This window comes from Urocitellus parryii, chromosome 5 (genome assembly GCF_045843805.1).
Source record: "Urocitellus parryii isolate mUroPar1 chromosome 5, mUroPar1.hap1, whole genome shotgun sequence".
In the NCBI taxonomy this organism is placed as follows: Eukaryota; Metazoa; Chordata; class Mammalia; order Rodentia; family Sciuridae; genus Urocitellus; species Urocitellus parryii.
The window spans coordinates 9,376,777-9,400,671 of NC_135535.1; the positions used below are offsets into that span (position 1 = coordinate 9,376,777).

Genomic DNA, 23,895 nt, shown 5'->3' on the forward strand with positions numbered 1-23,895 from the left:
ACACGCTCCCGCCCCCCCACCCGGCCCGGGCGGGAGTTTGCACCTCTCCCTGCCCGGGTGCTCGAGCCGCCGCAGCAGAGCCAACTTTGGAAAAAGTTTTTTTTGGAAGACTCGCGCTTTGAGGTGCCCAGCCCTGCGCTTTCTGATTTGGGGGACCTTTCCAGAAAATGTTGCAGAAAAACTAAGCCAGCGGGCAGAGGAAAACGCCTTTAGCCGGCAAGGGAAGACGAGCCACCGACTGCCGCGTTCCTTTTCCTCTCGGAGGTTGGAGTCCCCTGCGCGCCCCCACACGGCTAGACGCCTTGGCTGGTTCGCGACGCAGCCCCCCGGCCGTGGATGCTCGCGCGGGCTCGGGATCCGCCCAGGTAGCGGCCTCGGACCCTGGTCCCGTGCCCAGGTCCTCCCCAGCCCCCCAGCGACGGAGCCGGGGCCGGGGGCGGCGGCGCCCGGGGGCCATGCGGGTGAGCCGCGGCGGCGGCTGCAGCGGCCTGAGCGCCTGATCGCCGCGGACCGGAGCCGAACCCACCCTCCTGCCCAGCCCCCCGCCCTGGCCGCGGGGGCGGCGCGCTCCGTCTACGCGTCCGGGGCCCCGCGGGGCCGGGCCCGGAGTCGGCATGAATCGCTGCTGGGCGCTCTTCCTGTCTCTCTGCTGCTACCTGCGTCTGGTCAGCGCCGAGGTGAGTTGCGACGGCGGCTGGGGCTGGTTCTCAGCATTCATCGTCCCCACCCCCACGCCTGGCCGCCCCCTCCTCTCCCTGCAGTGAACTTTGGACCCTTCCAGCTCAAGAGCCTGGCGCCGGGCGCTGGGTGACCCCGAGGACTGGAAGGCGAGGTCCGGAGGGGCTAGGCTCTAAGGGAAGGGAGCAGCAGTGGCTTTCTTTCCATGGGGGGGAATCTATGTCCCTGAATCTGTTAGCCTCTAGGGAGGGTGTGTGTGACCCTGCCCCCTCCCCAGAACCTGAGTGAAAGACCTTTCCCAGCTGGGGGAGAGGGGGTGGGGTGGTGCCAGAGGTGCAGAAGGCAGGGCGTTCTTCCGAACCCACGTTGGCTCCAGCCTGGCCTTAGGTTCTGTCCAGGACCCAGCCTGTCCTGGAGGTGCGAGCTTACACACCCGTGACATCCACGCCGACCTTTTGCTGGGGTTCGGGTCCCACCCTGGCTAACGTTCTGGGTTGGGGTGGGCACTTCGGGCCGCGCAGGGCATGCCTGGCACTCGAACTGTCCAGAAGCAGTTGTGTCTTGGCATAGGGAGAGAGGCAGGGAGACCGACAGGCACGGGTAGGTTTGGGGCACTTGGGCGCGTAGCGTAGGAAGAAGATTGGGGCTCGTAAGGAATCCAGCCCCCGGGGCGGTGTGTGCCTGAGGCCCCGCCATACCTGCGCCCGCGCCCTTCGAGAGGAAGCACCTCTCTCCCCCGCATGCTGGGTGCGGAACGCGCCGCCTGCAGAAGCCGAGCTGCAAGGGAGATGGGGTGTAGAAACGGCTGCGGGAGCGACCGGGTCTCGATCGGTGCCCCCACCCTGCCAGGCGCACGTAGCCGTGAGTTGGCAAGTCCAGCCGGAATCCAGGTGGGAAAGGGGGCGGGGCCGGAGGAGGCGCGAGGTGGAGGGGAGGAGGGCACTCGGGAGGCGACGAGCCTGGGTCCTGTCCCGCCCCCGCCCCGCCGCGGTCCTCAGGTCGCACCCCGCCGGCTCCCGGGGAGCGCCAGCCCCTTCGGCCTCCAGCGGGGCGCAGCCTAGAGGCGGCGGCGGCGAAGGGGTTAAGGCGGAGGGCTCCAGGCCGCGGCCCGGCCTTGGGCCGCCGCCAGCGCAGGTTGTTTTGACCACGAAGGAGCCGTCACCGTCTCCTTTTGTTCTCGGGGCTCCTCGAGGGCCGCCGGCAGCCTGACCTGGGGCCCCGCCCTTCCGCGGCCGCCCCCCGCGGCCCGCACCCGGGAGGGAGGACGCGGGGCTCGGCCCGGCCGCCCGCAGGCCTCTCGCGACGTCCCCTCCTCGCCTCTCCCGCAGCCCCCCGGGCCGCGGCCAGCTGTTGGGGATGGGGGCGCCGGCCGGCCCCAGCTGCCGCCTCGCCGCGGGACCGGGGGGCTGGCCCGGTGCCAGGGCGTCCTGGGAACGGTGGCGCCCCGCGGCTGCTCTCCGCAGCCCACCCCGCCCGGCCCCCCGACTCGCTCACTCACCCCACGCATGCACACTCCTGGCCGGAGGCGATGCTGCGCTCCGGCGGCGGGCACGCACTACCGCGGCCAGGTCGCGCGCCCGCCGCTGCCACGCCCGTGCACACTCGGGACACACACGCGCGCGCACCGCACACAAACGCACGCATGGCCCCTGCACACGCGGCTTGAGTACACGTGCGCGCACACCCACGCACGTACACAGGAACGCACGGCTCCGTACACCCAGTGCCAGGTGCCCGCCCCCGCGCAACAGGTGGGTCCACCACTGGCCCTGGCACCTCACCGCCTCTGCAATGACCCCATTTCCTTCCTGGGGTCCTCGGAGGGCGACGGAAGCCTCCATTGGGTCTGGACTCCATAGCAACCCCCACCTTTTTTTGCCTGGTCAGTTCAGTTTGGCGCCCCTCAAACCTTACCCCTCTGCTTTTCTCAGCCACCCCCATGTGACCGTAAATGGCGCTGATGTGACTGAAGCGAGCAGAGATGTCTAGAGCATTTCTCTTTTCAGTAAGGCTGATGGGAACCTCCAAGATAGGAGGGCCCCGGGGCCACCACCAATGGATTCCTATCCTGGGCTGTTGCCCTGCAGATTCAGGCGGGTCTGGAGAGTCTGGCTACCAGTTGGAGGTTTCCCGCGGCCTCCCCTGGCCATTTCAGCTTCCTCCAGCACCACCTCTTCAACTCCTGGAGTATGTGCCTGGGGCAGAGGCTCAGACACGTCCCTTCCTGACTTTAGTCAGTGTCCTCCAACACAGGAACACAGGACGCAGGACCCACAATTGGATGTGTTTTGCAGTTTGTGAAAGCTTTCCGGCCGCTGCGGAGGAGACCTGGATGGGAAGGGGACCTGTTCATTTTGGGACCAGTTCAGAGTGAATTGCCAGTGTAGGGAGACTCAGGGAGGGCTTGCTGCGGGAGGTGGCCCTGTCCTAGGGCATGCCGGAGGGATGCTTCTGCAGCTGGGAAGGGGGATGGGAGCTCCGTCGGTGCTGGGCCCAGAGTCTGCAGAGGCCTCTGAGGTCCCCTCTCCATCAGCTGAGCTGGCTTCCGGCAAGGTAGACTGCCCCTGTCATGTGATGCCTGCGCCTCAGCACCTTTCTGCTGGGAAGGGGTGGGGGGGGGCCTCCTCTCACCCCCTGGCTGCCTCCCCCTTTGCCAGCCTTAGGGGCGGAAACCAGCTTGCTGCAAACCCCCCCCCCCCCAGACCTGGAGGTGTGCAATCCAGGTCAGACGGGATTTGGAGGCTCAGGTGCAAGAGCCAGGAAGTGGGTGGGGGGGGGGTGAGGTGTTTTCTAGAAGTCCTTGGCAAAATCTTCCCCTCCTGTCTTCCAGATGCTCCTTCTATGATGACTATTTTCGTTTTTCTGGGTATTCAGCTGTTTGTTTTCTGTTTTCCCACCGGAGTGCAAACTACACTCTGGGGCTTTTGTCTGGATCACAGGGTCCCTGGGACTTGGTGGACAACTGGGAAATAAGTGGAAAGGACAGTGAATGGTAGGGCGGGGCGGGGTCCAGGCCAGCTTTAGAAACACCCCTCCTTCCATCCTCGCCCCCAGGGTGGCCCTCATGGCACACTGTTCTCTGGCCAGGCCAGAGGAAAAGTCATCGGGCTTTCAAGACCACCTCCCATCCTACCCTGAGAAACAGGTGTCTGTTTCTCTTCTGTCTTGCCAGGATAGGAAAGGACAGAGGGGAAGGACCATCAGGTGTTCTCTGTGTCTCTATCGGGGCCTCAGCTTCTACCAGCTTAAAAAAAAAAAAGAGCAACAAGAAGGCTGGGTTCACTCAGCTCCCAGGGAGCAGCGGAGTTGCCCTCGGGGTGGCAGCAGTGATGGCGGTGATGGTTGCCTTCGCTGGACAGGCCTCTCGCTCTTCGCTTCCTGCTTTGACATTTTCTCTTGCTGCAGCAAGAGGCCGGGAGGCCAAGCAGGAGGGAGGGTCCTAGGAGCCACAGGAAGTGAAGTGAGGGAGGGAGAAGCTGGTGGAGAGGGCGTCTGTGGTCCGCCTGGCCAGGGTTCCCCACAGGGCCTGGCTCCGCATCCCACCTAGATCAGGCCGTGGCTCCCGGCCACCGGGCACGCGGAGCCTAGTGGGCCTCTGCCTCTGCTGGCCAAGGTCAGCACCCCTGGTTGCCGGGCCGTGGGCCTGCTGGAGAGTGTGTCTGCGTGCGCCCAGGTGGAGGGTGGGGTTCGAGCCCTTTTGATGTGCCAGTCTGCTGGGAGCAGGTAGCTCACCTGGCCTCCGCTCCTGGGTGCCCTCCTACCTCTGGCAGCTGGCTTTGGGGGCAGGGCGGGAGGAGGCTGTTTGCCTTGGCTCCCGGGGCTGGCTTGGCCCCAGCCGTGTCCTGGCCACACCCTCGCCCTGCCAGAACCTCAGGCCTGAGATCTGGGGCAGCTTCTGCAGGGGCCAGGCCTCTTCTCCTGTCTACGGAGGTGGGGCGGCACCCACCTGGGGCCTCCAGAACCTGGGGCCAGGGAAGCCAGGCTCCGGGCAGCTCATCCTCCCACACCCAGAGTGGCCTCTGACTCCAGACAGGTGTCCCTGAAGTCAGGGCAGCACATCCTGGAGCTGACCACAGGCTGACTGTCCCTACCCCTCATCCACCCTCAGTCCCGGAAGGGACCTGCCAGCCCCCACAGCACCAGGTGGTGTCAGTGTGGGGCTGCGGTGCCATTTCCTGTGGCCCAACGCAGGGGATCATGCAGTCGCTCTCCCACGGCGGGCAGCTCTCCACCCACTCATTGTCCTCTTGAAAATATCCTGTGCTGCTGGCCCAGGGCACGCGTGCCACTTGCAGCTGCCCTCGAAGGAGCCATACTGACAGTGACCCTCATTAAGTACTGGCTATTTGCTGGCTGCTCTGCAGTGACGGCCCCGGGCGAGGTTTCCTTAGTCCGTCTAAAAGACCAAGAAGCCAAGGTTTTTGTTGTTGGGGCTGGTTTTGGGGGGAGCTATGCTGGGGACTGAACCCACCGTTGCTCTACCACTGATCTACATCCCCAGCCCTTGTTGATGTTGTTATTATTTTTTAATTTTAAGACAGGGTCTCAGTTTCCCAGGCAGGCCCTGAACTTCAGAGCCTCCTGCCTCAGCCTCCTGAGTCTCTGGGATTACAAGCATGTGCCACTGCGCCCTGCTTGTGCCACTGCGCCCTGCTAATTGAGGTTTTTGAGAGTTAAAAGACCTGCTCCCTGGATCCAGGATGCCCTGGCTAGTGGGTGGGATACCTCTCCCCTCTGCTGTGGGGTCTTTCAGCCTCTGCACACCGGGGTCAGTATTGCTGTATCGTGTGGGGATGTCCTGTGCGTGGTAGGGTGCTGGGCCGCCTCCCGGCCGCCCCCTACTAGACACTAGCAGCTCTCCCCTGCTCGGGACCACAGAATGCCTTCAGCTAAGCCAGTGTCCCCGGGGAGTCCAGTCACTGCGATGGAAATACCACTGTTGTGCCACAGGGGTAAAGAGCCAGTGGGGCCCTCAGCCATGCTGAGGCCCTGGGGCATCAGCAGAGAGCAGGGACACCTGGACCCACCCCCCCACCCCCCGTGGGCTGGGAGAAGGTGGGCGTGCTGGGCCTGAGGAGGACCCGGCTGTGCTTCACTGTCCTTAGACCCCGGCCTGCCTCCGTTTTCCCATCTGGAAGATGGGGTAGAAGTGCTGCTGGCCTCTTGGGACTGGTGGCTTGCCTCCGTTTTCCCATCTGGAAGATGGGGTAGAAGTGCTGCTGGCCTCTTGGGACTGGTGGCTTGCCTCCGTTTTCCCATCTGGAAGATGGGGTAGAAGTGCTGCTGGCCTCTTGGGACTGGTGGCTTGATCAGCATCTTGCTCGTGGGGAGCTCATGGATCACGGTCAGCAGGTGACAACTGTTAGCTGTGTCACTGCTGCCACACCGGGGCTTCATTGGGAACCCTGGGTGTCTAGTGGCCAGATTAGCAGAAGCACAAGTAGGAAAGGCCTGGCGCCTGGAGGGGGGACTTTTAGGGGTTGGGGAAGAGGATCCCGGTGGCCCTCTGGAGGAGGAGGTGGGAAAATCATATTGGAGAGGACCCCAGGGAGGAGGGGAGAGAGTCCTTGATGCATTATACCAGTATTTATTGAGTGCCTGCTGTATGCACGGTATTCCTGCCTCTGCAGTCTGTCTTGTGCTGTCCCTGCCCCAGCCTTGGAGGCCTGGGCCAGGGGCATCCATCCCTAGGCCTGCTGGGGGTCTGCCTGTCTGCCAGGCTACCAGCTGTGGCCAGCTCTCCAGTGGGCAAGGAGACCTTGGCTGGAGGACAAGCCTTTGGGCCCCTTCCTGGAAGTTTATTGAATGATTACTCGACAAATACTTCCCGTTCTCCACACCGAGGGAGCCTGGGAGGCCTGGCGGGGTACCCCCACTTTGGCTTTCTTCTGCTCCTCCTGTTGCCTCCAGGCAGCATTAGAATCAAGTTGAATATTTTTCAACTCCTTTGATCCACAGATGAGAGCTAGGACCAGAAAGGGGCACTGACCAGTCCGAGGTCACACAGCAGTAGATAGCAGCATGGAGCATGTAATCCAGCGCCAGACTGTCAGTTTCGGTCTGACCAAACTCAGAGGAGCTTCCTTCCCTGGAGACCACCCACCTGCCTCTGCTAGTGGGTTGGATACTTTGTGGACATTTGGAAAACACTGCAGTGTAGACTCTCTCTTGCGGCTGGGCTGCAGGGACATTGGCAGGGATCACACTCCCCATCCAAGTTTTCTAGCTTCCAGTCAACATGGGGGCCAGAGCAGGACACCGCTGTGCCCCTGGAGGGGTGTCCTTGACAGCACTACAAGTGTGAAGGCCCCCAAAGCTTGTTTTTCCTTGAGACCAGATCTTGGCCTGGGGCCAGGCTGGTCTTGAACTCCTGGGCTTGAGCAATCCTGTGGGTGCGTGTCACCACCCCTGGGTCCCCACAAACGTGGAGGAAACACAGCTTTCCAGGTGGGGTGCCTGGGGGCTGAGATGACCCCCTTCCCATTCAGGCGGGGCAGGGGCAGCCTCTCTGCCCCCTCCTGCCCCTTGCCCACCTTCAGATCTCACCCCAGAGGGTCAGGGCTTCCTCCCTGCTCAGTCCAGAAGACTGAGGCTGAACGTCTGGCCAGTCTGCTGCCCTCTCTCAGGGCTTTTCCCCAGGCCACACAGTCCTCCATGTGCATGTGGCCAGGTCACTCACACATGCACACGCACATGCACACGCGGCGGTCACATTTTCTGCTCCCCTTGACTGGTGGGTGGAGCAGACTCTGCCTCTCAGACTTTTCTGCTCCTCACCTCTTTGGCATCAGGCCCTTGGGTCTCCTGGGACCACGGGGATGTGGTGGTGACCTCTCGTGTTGTTGTAGGATCTGTGGTTTCCCTGGAGGAAGCTGGGCTCCGCAGGACTGAGGCCCTGGTAAAGTGCTTGTTAAGTTTCAAGTGTGTTTGGTGACAGGCCAGGGGCAGCCTAAAAATAGAGATTGGTGGGGCCTGGGGCAGCTGCAGGTCTCCCCAGCTGAGTCTGAGGATTCCCTCTCTCCTCTTTCACACGAGACCTGAACAGGTGGCCTCCAGAGACCATCCAGCGCTACAAGCATTTATTAAACGCCTCTCGTACCCAGAGGCTGGAGGACAGGCTCTGCTGACCAAGGACTTGGGTTTGGGTACGGTTCCTGCTGATAATGGGATGACGGGCAGAGGATGATCCCCGTGGAGCCTCTGTCTTCGCATCTGTAAAATGGGGTCATTAGGTCACCTGTGGTCTGTGCCGGCTGTCCTCAGTGTTCAGGTGTGGAGAGAGAAGCAGAGAGAATTCTGATTGCCAGAGCCTTCCCGAACCTGTGGTCTGAGGGGAGAAGTTGAACAGGCAGCTGGAATCGGGCTGGGGCTCCTGGGGAGTGGGGCTGGGGTGTCACAATGAGCTGCATTTCAGAGGTTCAAGTCCCAAGGCCTTGGTGTTCCTGGTTGTCCCCCTGGGTCCTGTCTGGCCCAGCTTCACTGTTCACTTGCTCATGATGGGACCCTGCCAGAACCTTCCACAGGGGAGGCCAGTGCTGGAGAGTGGGGAACACCCCTACCAGGCTGCTCAGTCCCCGTGTCTGCCTGGCAGGGGGACCCCATTCCCGAGGAACTCTATGAGATGCTGAGTGACCGCTCCATCCGCTCCTTCCAGGACCTCCAGCGCCTGCTGCACAGTGACTCCGTAGGTAAATCCATCCTCCTCCCTGCCCTGGCCCCTGGCCCCTGGTGCCTCTGCCATGCCCTGGCCTCTGTGGGGGAGCTGGGAGGGACCCAGAGACCTGGGGCCCCTGCAGCCCTCCTGCCTTCCAGGGAGGGCCCAGCCACACCCGCCTCGGCAGACGGAGGGCGCACAGGTTGGTACCTGGATGTGGGGTGTGGCGGGGAAGCGCCCACGTGTGGCTGGGGAGCCCGGGGCGGTGCTGAGTGTCTCCAGGTGTGGACCCTCCCGGAGGGCGGTGCCGGGGAGCCATTGCCCTGCCCCCTGGCCCGGGTCCAGGCCTTCAAGGTCTCCCGGGGACACCTGGCCCAGGCCAGCAGCAGCCCTGCGCGTGCCCGCCCTGCCCGTGGCGAGAGCGCGCCGGGCCGGGCACGTGCTCCCTGGGCGCACGTGGCGCGGGGCGGGGCGGGTGTATTTATAACGCGGTCTTCAGAGCGAATTCCATTCTATTCTAACCTCTGGCCTGGTCCCTGGAGCCCTGGCCGGCACCCCCCCTGCACCCCCGGGTCCCCTTCCCCCTGGGGTCCCGTCTCTGTCACTTTGTGATCCCTGCCCGGCGCTATCTACGGGGGAACAGCACTTCCTGCCTTTGTCTCCTCGCCCGTTGGGCCCCTGGCGCCCTCTCAAAAGCATTCCCGGGCCCTTTCAATCCGCCGGGGCTGGGGGGCTGGGGGGCAGCGGCCGCTGGAGGGGCCCAGCTGGGCCACCTATTGTTCCCAGGCCCCCACCCGAGTCTCCCACAGCCCCGCCCGTGCCCGGCTGGCCAGCCCTGGCCACACAATGGGGCAACTTCCAAATTTAGCCTTTGTGCAGTTGCTTTCCAAGGCCAACCCCCAGCCCCTCCACACCCCGTGGGGTCGGATCTTGGACAGAGGTTTTCAATGGCAGGACTGTCCCGGGGCAGCCATGTGGCTATTTTTTCCTAATCAACTTAACATTTCCACAAAGCACATCTTCCAGTCATCTCCTCCCCACCAGGACATTCCAGAGATGGCAGAGGGAAGGGAAGGCAGGGAGAGGGACAGACAGACGGCTGATGGGAAGCTGGCCAGTCAAGGCTCCCTGCAGGACTGTCCCCTCCAAGCCTGGGACCCTGGACATCGGGTGCAGTCAGCAGGGCCTTTGTCCTGATGGGGCCAATGGCCAGTCACAGGCAGCGGGACTGGTCCCCAGCACCCCTTTGTTGGTTTGCTGGCTCATGAGCGAGCTTCAGGGTTGAGCTCTTGACTCTTCCCCACCCGCCATTCCCAGTAGCCAGCTCTACCACCCTCTCTAGAGGGTCACAGTGTCTCCGAGGAGTGCCACTGGCAGAGATGGCAGCGGCCCAGCCTTGAGAGAGGGGCGAGGTAGTCAGTGACCACAGGAATAATGGCCATGCTGGGAGGACAAGGGCGGGCAGGATGAGGGGTGAGGCGCGACCTGGCAAGGGCACGTGGCCCAGCTCCTCCCTAGTGGACCCCGCCCCCTGCCCCCTCTCCCTGCCACCAGCTCCCACCCCACCCTCTCCAGCCCCTCGCTGCGGCTCCAGAGGGGCTGTGCTCAGGGCTGGCTGCCCCCCGGGGATTCTGGGAATTTCTTCATCCTGCACTTCCTGTGGGAACGCTGGGCGGAGGGGCACTGGGAGCTGGCCTCTAGGGCGCGGGTCCGCAGCCTGCAGGCTGCTCACAGTAGCAGAGGGAAGGATTATTTTTAACTCCATTGACATGGGTTCTGGCCAAAAATGTGGCTGAAGGACCGGAGTGGGGCTGGAGTCCCCTGGAGATGCAGGCGGACCCTCCACCATGCCAGCCTCATGGCCGCCTAGGGCTCTGCCGGGGGCCCCCCTCACCCGAGCCCAGGCCCTGGGTTCACAGAGGGCGGAGGGCCCTGCCCGATGGAGTGGGGGCCGGCCGGGTGCCCGGAGCTCCTGCCTGTGTTGGGTGGCAGCCGTGCTCAACAGCATGTCCACTTCCCTGCAGATGACGATGGGGCTGAGCTGGACCTCAATGTGACTCGGACTCACCCCGGAGGCGAGCCAGAAAGCTCTTCTCGTGGGAGGAGGAGCCTGGGTAAGACCGAGGGTCCCCACAGCGTCCCCTCACAGCGTAGGAGCCAGGGAAGAAGAACCAGGGCACACAGCCAGCCAGCGTGCCAGGGGTTGTCTCCACGCCCTGCCCCCGTCCGCGGGCTGAGTGGGGCTGGGAGAGCGTGACCCTGGAGTTGAGTCACCAGGCCCTCTGTTCCCACACTGTTCCTGAATTGGGCACTTTAACACTCATTTGTTCCTTACTTCAACCCTAGAGGTAGATGCAATTGTCCCCATTTAATAGATTTGGAAACAGAGGCCCAGAGAGGGTTCGCAAGTAGGTGAGGGTTCGAAAGTAGGAAGCGTAGAGCCAGGGTCCCAACCTGCTGCTGTCGCTTGCACTCTGTGGGCTGCACATCTGCCACGGTGCTCCAGGCTGTGGCCTGAAGCTGTAGGGCCCAGGACTGTCTCCTGCTCCTTAGCCGAGGCCACAAGGAGACAGTAGGTCAGCAGCCCTGGAGAAGCCTTCCCAGGCAAGGCCAGCATCACCCTGGGGCCCCTTTGCCCACCTGCAGTCTTCAAAACACTGTAGACGTGTCTGGGCTGGCCGCCATCTGTGGCATCGGGTGGGTTAGTGCTCGGAGCTTCAGTTTCTCTGAAAAACCACAGTAGCCCCAGCATTGGCCAGCGCTGGCCAGAGGCGATCTGAGCACCCCACCCACCAAGTCCCCACCCTCAGCTGGCAATCGCCAGGGCTGCAGCCTCCCCTGGGCTTGAAGGAAGTGGGACAGGCACCCAGGTCCCAGGAGGGCAGCTAGGGGCGCTGCCCGTTCTCCAGCCGGGCAGGGGCTCTGGCAGGACCCTCCTGACGCGGCTCCCCTCCCCGTAGGGCCCCTGGCGGCGGCGGAGCCAGCCATGATCGCCGAGTGCAAGACGCGCACCGAGGTGTTCGAGATCTCGCGGCGCCTGCTGGACCGCACCAACGCCAACTTCCTGGTGTGGCCGCCGTGCGTCGAGGTGCAGCGCTGCTCCGGCTGTTGCAACAGCCGCAACGTGCGCTGCCGGCCTGCGCAGGTGCAGCTGCGGCCCGTGCAGGTGCGTCGCATCCCGTCCCGCCACCTCCCGGTCCGGGGCGCAGAGGGGCATGGAACAGTGTCAGGACCCGTGTGCCCAGGCCTGAGCCCCAGCGGGGCTGCTCGTGGGACGTCAAGAAATGGACGCTTTCTCCTACTTTATAAAATCCCATGGTGTTCCTCAGAGACATGTCCACAAACATTTGATACGATTCCCCTTTTCAGGGGTCTCAGAAAGGCTCGGGCAGGGGTCCTGCGCTCTGACTACTTCTCTTATCCCTTCGCCAAGCTGTGTCTTTAACAGGGAAGGCGAGAAAACACCCCAGGGGACAGACACTGGTCCCAAGCAATGTGCAGAATCCACTGTCCCTGAGGGCTCTGGCCTCAGGCTGGGCAGGGCCGGGCCCAGGAGCCTCACCAGCCTTTCTGATGGGTGTGGACAGGCTCTGCACCCCTGGTCAGGCCTCCCCTGTGCACCTGCCAGGTGTTCACCACTGCCTGGTGCTGGCTCCGCCTGGCCACACCCCCTTCCCCTGGGCTACCGGGTGGCCTGTGCCCAGTCCCTGCCATCCTGGCCTGGGCCCAGTGCCCGAGATTAGGAATGTCAGGCTCCACCCACAGCTGCCACGGTGTCCCCGTCCCCAGCCCTTCCAGCTCTGGACACACAGACACACACCTGCCTGCCGCCCTCCCCCTTCCCGCCTCCCTCCCCTAACCACCCCCCCACCCCCGCCCCGCTTCCTTCCAGACGACCATCTCCTGCCTCTGCCAGCCCTGGCCTTGGCTGGTGCCCCAGGACTGAGGACAGCCCGGAAATGCCTTTCTCCCTCTCTGGGGGACCAGGGGCTGAGGCCACCGCAGGGCTTGTTTTGATGGAAAAGCTCCCAGGGGCAGAGGGCAAGTCCCTGCCATTGTTCAGGCCAAAACATGGGTCCTGCAGGTTCCTCCCTGGGCTTTCGAGGAAAGCTGGGCTCCAGGGACAGGTGGGAACAGCCAGCCGTGCGACTCCCTGGCACCGGCATTCGGGGCTCCAGGGCTGATCTGATTCTGTCCTCCAGGTGAGAAAGATCGAGATCGTGCGGAAGAAGCCAACCTTTAAGAAGGCCACGGTGACCCTGGAGGACCACCTGGCCTGCAAGTGTGAGACGGTGGTGTCTGCGCGGCCTGTGACCCGGAGCCCTGCGGGTTCCCAGGAGCAGCGAGGTACCCACCCTCCCAGGGCCTGCTCCCAGTCTGCAGCTGTCGCCTACCTCCCCTGTAGCAGCTGGCAGCCGGTGCCTCTTAAGCGTGGAAATCAGATCAGGCACCATTGTCCTGGAGAACAATCTAGATTCCTCCCAGCCTGAAAGGCCCTACATGAGGAGGTAGCCCCTAGCTGGTCCTCAGGCCTTGCCAGTATCTAGTACTGTTCACCCTAGCAGGGCTGGGACCTTCAAGTGGCTGGATAGCTTCCTGCCTCAGGGCCTTTGCTCATGCTAGTGCTGGGACTACACTTCCCCTGGCTCTTCAGGAGCCCTGCTCCTTCTCTTCAATTGGGTCTCAGCTTAGAAGCCTCCTCCTAGAGGTCTGCCCTGGCCACCAGCTGCCTTGTGAGGTAGCGAACCCTCTGGGACACTAGAGGTCTGGGTTCTCTGGGCTGTGTCTCCTTCACATTAAGACTGTGGCATGGGGCTGGGGATGTGGCTCAAGCGGTAGCGTGCTTGCCTGGCATGCGTGCGGCCCGGGTTCGATCCTCAGCACCACATACCAACAAAGATGTTGTGTCCACCGAGAACTAAAAAATAAATATTAAAAATTCTCTAAAAAAAAAAAAAAAAGACTGTGGCATGAATATAAGCCTGGGCGGCAGGGCTGCTGTCTCCAGGACGTGGCTCTGAGGTCTAGAGGCTGAGCACACACTAGGCCGCAGCTGGATCTGGACCCTGGGGCCTGAGCCCCAGCCTGAACTCTGGCCCAGCACCCCCACTGCCTCTGGATGAGGGGCAGGCGATGACAGGCCCAGCCCCAGGCGGGAGGGCGGGCGCCACATTGAGCCCTCCCTCCGTGGGGAGTGTGCAGAGAGCTTTGCAGGACTGTCACTTATCCCCCCCTCTGGTGCTCGAGGTGGCCCGTCTTGTGCCCCCATTTCACAGATGGAGATGGGGCAGAGAGAGGCTCAGTGATGGTCCCCGGGCCTCTTCAGCTGGGGACCAGGGGGGCTGGGACCGGACCCCGGGATGCCTGGCCCCAGGGCACCTCCTGTCCCTCCCTCCACCCAGAGGACCACCTGGTGGAGAGGGCAGACCCCCCGATGGCCGTGCTCATGGCTCTTCCCTTCTCTTGAGCAGCCAGGACACCCCAGACTCGGGTGACCATTCGGACCGTGCGAGTCCGCCGGCCCCCCAAGGGGAAGCACCGGAAGTTCAAGCACACACACGACAGGACGGCGCTGAAGGGGACCCTCGGGGCCTAGGGCATCGCATCGGCAGGAGAGTGGGCAGGTGAGGCCTGGGGCGGGGTGGGCGGGTGGACCTGGGGAGGCCTTGTCCCTACAGAGCACCCCGAGGACTCGCCCTCCTCTGTTCTGTCACCAGTGGCTCGTCCACAGGGCAGGGTGGGGGACTTCGGAGGCTCCAGCTGTCCTCCGGAGAGAGGACAGTCTAGACCCCGAGTCCCCCCACCGGCCCCAGTTTCCCGGCCTGGAGCGCTGCTGGGAGTGGGGTTGACGGCGGGTCCTCTGGCCTTGCCGAGAGCAGGGTGGACCCTGGCCGTCCTGACCATGTCCCTCTGCTTGGCCCGCAGGGTTATTTAACGTGGTATTTGCTGTATTGCCCCCATGGGGTCCTTGGAGTGATCATGTCGTCCCCCTCGTCCGTCTGTCTCGATGCCTGATGCGGACGGCCAATGGTGCTGCCCCCGCCCTCCACACGTCCGTCCACCCTCCTCCCGGCGGCACCCTGCCCAGCAGCTCCAGAAGGAAACCAGGGCCGAGTCGCCGCTGCTCCCTCCCCGGCCCCGAGGACCTGGACCCGAGTGCAAGAGACAGAGGGGACAGGGTCTCCCACCCCACCCCTCGTGTGGCCCACCCGCCCAGTGCTGGGGACTGGCCCGAGGAACTCCGCCTGAGGCCCTCAGGACCCGGTCCCTGGACCCCGGGCCAGCTCCCGGAGACACCCCTAGGTGACCTGGATCTCTCCAACTCCTGCGGCCAGGACCAGGCGTCGGGGACACAGACTGGAGACCTGCCGCCCTGTCCCCTCCGGGCCCTCTGCTCACAGTGGCCTCCTTTCCCTTTATATGTATGAATCTTCAAAGACGGGACTCCTGGGCAGGCGCTGAGGGCCCTCTGGCAGGTTAGATGAGGCTCACTCCTCAGGTGAGCCTGGACAGCCACCTGAGCGTCCCCTGCTCTTCCCGTCCCGCCCCTCCCCCGGTGCCACCCAATTCACCTCCTCTTCTGTTTCATCTCTCTACCTCCACCCTGGGTGTTCCTCTTGTCCTGGCCCTTCAGTCTGTTCTACCAAGGGGTTCTTGGACCCCTGGTTGAGGCCCCAGATGACCCAGATCACTCTTCTCCAAGGCAGAAGGCCAGGGGCCAGGGCAGCAGGAGACCTGCCCATCGTATTCCAACCCAGCCAAGACTGCCATTTAAGGTTGTTCAGGGTGTGTACTGCACAAGGGCACTGCATGCAAGGGAGCATTCTGCACACCCTAGATATAGCCGATTTGTCTATTTATTATGACAGTTTCTGGAAGATGTAGGTCAAGTATCCGAGGAAAAGAATCCTGTCTCTAATACACACACAGGCTCTGTGTGGACTGCCCCTGTTCTGACCCAAGCTGTGGCTTAGAGTAGTCAGACAGGAGTGAGCCCTTGGTATGGTGACACAGAGGCCTGGGCTCTGCTGTCCCCGCTGTCCCCTCCAGGTCTGCGGTAAGCACCCAGGGAGTTCGCCCACCCCACCCCCTCCCTTTGAGATGCACCTGGAGGCCCTGGGGGGGTGTGTGCCTCCCTCCTCTGCCTCCCACCGCACCCCCAGCCTGCTTCCTTCAGTTTGTAAAGTCGGTGATTATATTTTTGGGGGCTTTCCTTTTATTTTTTAAATGTAAAATTTATTTATATTCCGTATTTAAAGTTGTAAAAAAAAAGAAATAACCACAAAACGAAAACCCAGCGACTTCTCTGGCGGTCTGTGCTGGCGTCGCATCGCGCGCGACTGTCAACATTTCGGCGTTGGCAGGCGGTGGCCGCAGCTTGCGCCCCAGGCTCGCGCGATTGCGATCGCAGCTGCGGCCCGGGCGCGTGCTAGGAGGGAGGGCGCGCGCTCCCGCCGTGGCTCTGGAGGCCCGAGGCTCAGACCCTGACCCTGACCTTGACCCTGACCCTGACCCTTCCCGGGAGATGGGCTGCAGGGCGCAGTCGGGGAGGCTGGAGGAGGAAGCACAACTGAGCTTCTCCTGGGCCAGGTGTGGCAAGGCACAGCGCCACCTGGCCACAGCCTCCCCAGAAACGTGAGGGGGGGAGACTGGCCGTCCCCAAGCGCCAGCCCCCGGCTCCTGGCCTTGTCTTTTTCATTGGTTTGATTATTTTTTGGTGCTGGGGTGCACGCCAGGGCCTCCCCACGCTGCCCCTGAGCTGCGCCCTGGCCCCTGTGCCTTCCCTTGCTCCTGAAGTCGGGAACAGCACACGGAAAGATGCTGAATGTGTTCCAGTCCCACGTGCTGTCTACCCTGAAGCTGACAATCTAAAACTGAAGCCATCTTGCTCCTGGAAGTAGTGAGCTCCCTGTCACGGGGAGTGTTTAAGAGGACTCTCAGAGGCCACGTGGCTGATGTTTACTGAGTAACATTGGGGCTCCCTGACATGGGTTGGTCCATGGATTCATTCATTTGCTCTCCTTCTGGAATGCTCCCCAGAGTCCATCCTGGGGTTCCCGCCCTGCGCTCATGTCTGCAGGACCCTTTCCTCTGCCCTAAGCAACCAGAGTTCTGGGTTCCCAGGCAGCAGAAAAGGCTCTGGTCGGGAGGAGGAGACGTCTGGGCGGGGATGGCTAGGGCAGGAGACCTGTGAGCCTGGGACCCCGCAGCTGGGCTGCCCACCCGCCCCTGGCTACAGAGCTTCCCAGGCATCTATGTCTGCTTCCCTCCCTGTTGGTGTGCGTTCCCAGGCGGCAGCCATGCCAAGTCTATCGGCCTTCTAGGGGCCTGGGGGTCAATCACCAGGCTAAAATGGCATTTTTCTAGAAACCTCTTCTGGGAAAAAGACTTTCTGTTCTTCAGATCTGCTCTGTTAGCTGTGATTCAGTTGTGATGTCTGGTGCATAAGCAGTGACCTTGACCCATGAGGTCAAAGCCAAATGCTGAGGAGGGAGGGAGGGAGTCTCAGCTCCCACCTGGACTCCACGGCTCAGGAGCTATTACAGAAAGAAAGACATTCCTGCGTGAGCTACTCTTTACTTTGGGTTTTCTGCCCCTTGCACCTGCCCTAAAATACTAATACCTTGCCCTGACAAGCCTTCCTGTCTCAGCCCAAAGCCCACTGTCCCTTCTCTCAACCAGAGCATGGAGCTGTCACCTTCTTTGGAGGCTTAGCATTTGCCACCTCCATAAAGTAACATAATGAACATTTCCTGCTTATGAAGTGCCGTAGGTGTCACCCCCAGGCAGGCGTGCTGTCCGCGATGGAGGAGACATGGCGGGCAAAGCCACGGGAGCAGGCCCAGAGGACCTGCCTAGACCCTCTGTGGACACTGTGTCTGGTGTTGCCACAGTTAAGGCGTCAGCCCAGGAACCCCGAACCCCAACATCTGCAGTAATCCTGGTCACAGCCCCAGTTCAGCCAAGGTTCCTGTGGGGTTGTGGAGAAGTCTCCATTCCTCCTTCCTCCGCCTGCTCCCGGCTGCCCTCCCGCTGGGCCTCCACACAGATAGCCCTTCTGAGAGGCTGCCCGGCCCAGGGCATGGCCCCCAGCCTCAGACCCACTCCACTCTCCTACCTGCTTGATGATCTGCATGGCTAATGTCCACGTGGTGACGTGTGTGCTTCTCCCCACAACCAAGAAAAAGAAAAAAAAAATTCCGGGTGGACTTACTAGTTCACTACTCTGTCCCCAGAGCCTGGAGCATGTCTGGCACACAGTGGGCCCTCAACAAACCCTGTTGAGTGAATGAATGAGAGGTGTGGTTGGAGGAAAGGCAAGCGACCACCCCCAGTCACAGCAGCTGGACGGCTCCATCCACACCCCACAGTGACTGGGAATGGCCCACTGTGAGGGCGTTGCTGGCTGTAGATCAGATATTTCAACCCGCTCTCCATGCTCAGGGAAGCATCGTCCTTGATTAGAACACCCTCAGAGGTCGGTCATGTTGAATTTGCCTTTCCTCTATTTAGCCTTCAACTCTCTCCAGGTCTACATTTACCCATCCATCCATCCATCACCCACCCACCTGGCTACCTGCCCACTCACCTTCCCACCTGTCCATCCACCCACTATCACTTACCTTTCCATCCATTCGCCCTTCCATCCAGCCATCCTTGCACCCATCCATCCACCCCCACCCCCCATTCGCCCATCCATCTACTCATCCACCCCCCATCCACCCCATCCATCTACTCACCCACCCATCCACCCATCCTACCTATCCATCCACCCATCCACCCATCCATGTACCCATCCAACCCCCATCCATCCACCCCATCCCCCCATTCACCCATCCTTCTACTGTTATGCTCAAATTCGGGACCCCCAAAAGACCACCAGAGACCAAGGTTGATGTAAGCAGCAAAGAGGTGTTTATTGGGAGCTAGCTGGGTCCTCTGTGCACACAGCAACTGGTGACGCTGAGAGGCCCCAAGCCCAGGGTTTTATACACTCTTTGGGGAAGGCAGGGACCCCACATACATCTCTTAGCAAATCATCACCCACCGCAGGAAAATCATGAAACAACTCTGAAACATGATTAGCACCTTCACTGGCGGGAACAAAAGTTGGGTAGGGGTGATTGGTCAGTACAAGAGGGGGATTCATTTGAACTGATTGGTTTAAACCGAGAGAGGTGTACGTGCTGAACTACATGGTTTCCCAACATGTTCTCAACCACCATAAACTCCTGGGAGGGTCATCTGGCATCCCAGGTATTTTCCCTGTCTCATGCTGATTGGTGGCTGCTAGGGGGTTGCTATGGGTCCCCACCTAGCCTGACTGAGTCAGGGACACCTGGCTCCACAGATCTCTCCTGTTATTTGTAGATAAACAACTCAGCAGGGTGGGTATGTGCCTAGGAGTGCTCTGTGGGCCTTTCCAAGGACAAGGGCCACGCGCCCTTCCTTGGAAGGCTTCGCTCTGAGGTAGAGGCTGGTTTTCACTACCCATCCACCCACCCATCCACCCATCCACCCACCTATCCATCCACCTGCTCATCCACCTACCCACCCATCCACTGATCCACCTCCCTTCTTCCTATCACCTTCACCATGTCCCAGGCTCTGCACATGTCACCTCAGTTTAAGGCAGGGCCAGTACAGGTTTAGCACACAACACCAGGTCCCCACCGGACGTGGCTCCCCTGCTACAGGCCCTCACAGAGCGCTTGCGCAGTTTAGAGACACTGCCAAAGGCGGACCTGCTCCAGGTGCTCGATAACGGCTCGATGACGGCCCGCAGTGGTTCTCACCTCTCCTCCCAGCAGCCAGGAATTGGCCCGGCCACAGGACGGCTGGTGAGGCTAGCAGCCAATGAGAAGGAGGCGGGTGAGGCTGGCAGCCAATGAGAAGGAGGCGGGTGAGGCTGGCAGCCAATGAGAAGGAGGCGGGTGAGGCTGGCAGCCAACAAGGAACCTCTGCTGCCAGGGACCGGAGTGCTGCGCGCCCGCTCTGCTGTCCAGCGCTCTATTGGATGGCCTTGCAGCCCTGGTCACATGTTCTGGTCCTCCTGTTGCAGATGAGGCCCAGGGAGCTCCAACCCGCCCTCCAGCGCTCAGTGAATTCTCCTTCAGGTGGCCACAGCCCTTTTCAGGGGGATGTTCATGGGGAGACCCCAGATGTGATGCCAGGTCCTCCCTCTGTTTGGGCAGCTCTGGGTCCACAAACTGGTCAGGTGTGGGTCTGGGGGGCACGGGTCTCATCTGGGGCCACCAACTGTGGCCATGGCTCAGACCTTTCCGGGGTAGTCCAGAGGTCCTTGCCGGGCCGCGCTGGTTTTGCCCTGGGAACTTGGGATCCGTCAGCCCACCAATCCCTGCTGATGGCACCACTGGTACCGGGTCCTGTGCCTGTTACAGCTGTGCCCGCTGGCTGGGTGATCACTGCTGTCACCAGACCTCTGCCATCCCAGAAACCTGGCAGGACCCCTAAGCCAGGTGCTGAGGCATATTTAAGGCTACTGGACCCCCATGAGGTGGCTCTGGCCACCCTGGTGAAGAGACAGCAGTGGGGCTGTCACAAGGGGTCCTGGCTAAGGGCGGTCGGTCATAAGTGGTCACTCCACCATGTCCAGCATTTCTGTCTTCTCCACTCCAGTTGGGGGGGGCTCCGCTTTGGCTCATTCTCCACCCACAAGCCAGGGTGGAAACATCAGTCACCCGTGCTGAGGCCACCCTGAACAAGAACTGCTGCTGCTTGGTCCAGCTTGGTCCAGCTGTCAGTAAACTCAGCCCCAGCAAAACCACGGCCCTCCTTCCTGCCGGGCACCCTCCAGGTTCCTGACGAGGCGAAATCGCCAAGCTCTGCACAGGTTTGGGTTTGGGACAGAAGGTGACTCCATCCTGCCCTCAGGGAGCGCTGGACCTGACTCCAGTCTGAAGATCCTGCAGGGCGGTGGGTCTGTGAGGGTCACGACAGCTGCCCAGCCAGTGAGGAGCCCCAGACTTTAGGATATTGTCCTCTGAGGCGCCAGCCACCCGGCCCTGCCGGGGCCCCCCCACAGCCCAGCCCCTCATGCCCTTCCTTCTCTCCACAGTCGGGACCTGCATCCCAGTCTCGGAGCTGGCCTTCCCTGGGCTCTTCACCGCAGCTGGTCCCAGGTAGCAAAGCAGGTCCTGTTCCCCATGTGCCACAGGTCGCCAGGTCTGCCCTGTCATGTGCTGATTTCAACTGATTTGGTCCCCAGCCGTCCACAGAACCAATTCCGGCCTCTCGAGTTTCCTCCAAAGGCCGCCACCTGCAACCACTCCTGGCCCCCATTCCTATAGAAGGCGACATTCTTAATTGCAGGGCACAGGAACGGACTCTGGTTGATTGAGAAGAAAAAGGATGTTCCCAGAATGGCTGTGCCAAGAACTGGCCTGTGGCCCGTGAGCTCGGCCCTCCACACGCTAGAGCCGTGCGCCATGCTCTGTCTGCTGGCCCGGGGTTTGACCGGGTGCGCTCTGCTCCTGTTCAGGACTTGCTGGGTTTTTCAATCTTTGGTGATGAGTGAGACCCACGGGCCTGGGCTGCGTAGGAGCTGGAGGAAGTGAGCAGCCGGCACTTTTGGTTTCTAAAGAGGGGGTGGTTCGTGGGGCTGAGGCCCTGAGGAGGGGTTCAGGCGGGGGGGAGGGGCTAAACAATGAAATAGAAGTGCACCCTTGACTTCATTAGGGGTCGCACATCTTTCATCTCTTCCAGGCTGGTGCGGAACAAATCCTCCTCTAAACATCTGTCCCTTGTGATTTATTATCTCTGGCCACAAACTTGAGGATGGAGAAGTGCAACTATGTCACCTGCTCTTGGGTCCCCAGATCCTAGCACAGTTGTGGCAAACGATGGGCACACAGCCCGTGGTGTTGAATGACAGAAGGGATCTGTCCTGAGGGGCAAGGACAAGGGTGAGGCCAGACAGGCACTTGCTTCAGGTGCAAAGATTAAGGGGACACCTAAAAAACCCTCAGCGACCCAGATATGTCATCGTTTCATGCAGAATTTTAAAGAAATCAAGATTAGCGCAAATCCACAGTGAACCAAATAGCAGCATTTCATGAGATAGGAGGCAGACTTGCGCCTGCTGGGGGCTTCACGGGTGGCCGCGGTCCCAACCTGCAGATGCAGCTCTGCTGTCTCCGTTCCTTCTTTCTTTCATGGCTGAGGTCCCAGGTCTTCCCTCTCCCTGCCCCCAGCCATGGAGCCCCTCTTCCTGGGTCTCCTCCTCTCACCTTAGAGTATCCCGTCTCAGTCCACCTCGCTCTCAGCTGCCCCCTTAGCCTTCTCACAGCACAGTGGTCAAGCCACTGTGATGCTTGAAACATGCCACTGCTCCTGTCCCCAAAGGGGGCTCAGACTCACTAAGGAGACCTGTAAAGCCCTGCGTGGTCTGCCTGGACCCTCAGCCCCCAGCTGCCTGCATGCGACCTTCTCCTTCGCCTCCACACGTCTGACCAGCTTCAAGGTCAGTCTCAAGTTCATTCTGCCCCTGGAGGAATATAAAATGGTACATTTTCTCCAGCCTCTGGAGAAAATGGTATGGCCGTTCCTCAATGCAGACTTATGATCTGGTCCAGCCAGTCCACCTCTCGTGGAGTGTACCCAAAAGAACTGGAAGCAGCACCTCAAAGGGACATCTGTATACCTGGGTTCACAAGAAGCGTCCTTCATGATAGTGCAAAGGTGGAAGCAACCCAAATGTGCATCTGTGGGTGTGGATACACAAAGTGTGTCCCATCCATACAATGGAATAATACTCAGCCTTGAAAAAGAAGTTCCAGCATGCCCCAACAGGGGGAAGCTTGAGGACCATGCACTAAGTGAAACAAGCCAGACAGAAGAGGATTCTGCTCCACAAGGCCTCAGAGTGGCTGTGTTCATGGGAACGGGCAGAGGCACAGTGGCAGGGTGGTGGTTGCCAAGCCCAGGGGCGGGGAGAGTGGGGAGTTAGCATGTAATGGATACAAAGAGTTTGAGTTTTGCAAGATGTGGAGACCCAGAGGCAGAAGGTGGTGATACTGTCACAACAATACAAATCTGCTAAATACCACTCAAAAACAGAGGTGGTAAGCTTTATGTTATGTGTATTTTACCACAATCTTTTCAAAAATTAGAGAAGAAAATAAAAGATTGCTCGGGGGCCCTCTTGGGGGGGAACTGAGCCTTTCCCCCTCAGAACCCATACAGATAGCCTCTCCCCAAGCTCCTGGAGCCAGCCGGGGCTAATGGGCCAAGTCTGTCTACTTTGTTGTTGTTGTTGTTACTGGGGATTGAACTCAGGGGCACTTAACCACTGAGCCACGTCCCCAGCCCTGTTTTGTATTTTATTTAGAGATGGGATCTGACTGAGTTGCTTAGCACCTCGCCATTGCTGAGGCTGGTTTTGAACTCACTATCCTCCTGTCTCAGCCTCCTGAGCTGCTGGGATTACAGGTGTGCTCCGCCACGCCTGGCCCAAGTCTGTCCTAGAGGCCAAGTCTGTCCCCTAGCCACCAACCTGTGCCCCGAGGCCTGGCCAGGTGCCAGGTGTAGCAGATGTTGGTGGTGAACAGGAGGCTCCCGTGCAGCTCCCAAGTGCCCAGTGGCACTTGGAACTCTGCAGCCACACGCCTGCCCCTTCACCTGCCGCTGTCAGCGGTCAGCACCTGGCACTCAGGTGCCTGAGGGCCATCGGAGGGCATGGGTGCAGTGAGGCTGAAGTGAGTGTGGCCTGACAGAGACCCCAGGACAGGACGGCATCCGCCCTTCTGCAGGCACAGGGTTCAGCCTGCCCCTCTCCAGTTCTGTCTCCTTATCCGCTAACGCGGCCTAGACCAGCCCTGGCTCGTAGGACTGCCCGGCTCGGCTGAGGTGATCCGTGGAAGCTGCTCTGGGTGGTGTGGGCTGGACATGGGGATTCTGCCCAGAGGTCGGCCCTCCCTTTTCTTGCTCAGCAGAACCCTCGACTGCTGTGTGAACAGCGGAAGTTCAGCCATCTCAGAGCCAGAGGAAGGACTGTGATCTGTCTAACCCAACCCCGGCCACCGGACTCCCCAGCACTGGTGGTTTCTCAACATGTGGTCACATGATGTCATGCTGGCTAATGGATTGTTAAGAGAAAGCCAGTTGGGCGCTCAGGGATGTGACAGTGGGAACAATCCCTCAGCAAAAAGGCAGAGACTTCCAGGAAGACAGCACTTCCTCTTTGAATGCAAATGTGATACTTGGAGGGTCAGCAACCATTTTACAGTAATGAGGCAATAAAGAAAATGAAGAGGTCAAGAGAAGGCTGGGAACACGGCAAGCCCAGTTGTAAAAGAAAAGCAAATCCCCATTTTGTCTTCTAAGCCTCTGTAAATAGGATTTTTATGTCTCTTGCGCTGAAGGTGTTCCTATGGAACACCCTGCGGCGTGGCCGGCCGTGTCTGTGCAACTCTCACCTCCCGTGTTCTCAAAAATGGAGATGGAGCCACCACCCCCCTGAAATTTTCTGAGGATAACATGAAGTGAGGGCTGTGACATTACTCCCAGGACAGTGAGGGCTCCTCCCGGGAGGGTGTCACAGG

The 23,895-nt window shown here is 60.8% G+C and overlaps 1 protein-coding gene across 1 annotated transcript; it reads left to right on the forward strand.

Moving 5' to 3' along the window:
* The first annotated feature begins 19 nt into the window (after positions 1 to 19).
* On the forward strand, positions 20 to 15,599 carry Pdgfb (platelet derived growth factor subunit B). Its single transcript, XM_026411485.2, has 7 exons — positions 20 to 677; positions 8,270 to 8,366; positions 10,357 to 10,446; positions 11,293 to 11,498; positions 12,535 to 12,679; positions 13,804 to 13,956; positions 14,258 to 15,599. The coding sequence occupies exons 1-6, from the start codon at positions 615 to 617 to the stop codon at positions 13,926 to 13,928; spliced, it is 726 nt and encodes a 241-aa protein (XP_026267270.2). The 5' UTR covers positions 20 to 614; the 3' UTR covers positions 13,929 to 13,956; positions 14,258 to 15,599.
* Positions 15,600 to 23,895: the final 8,296 nt, after the last annotated feature.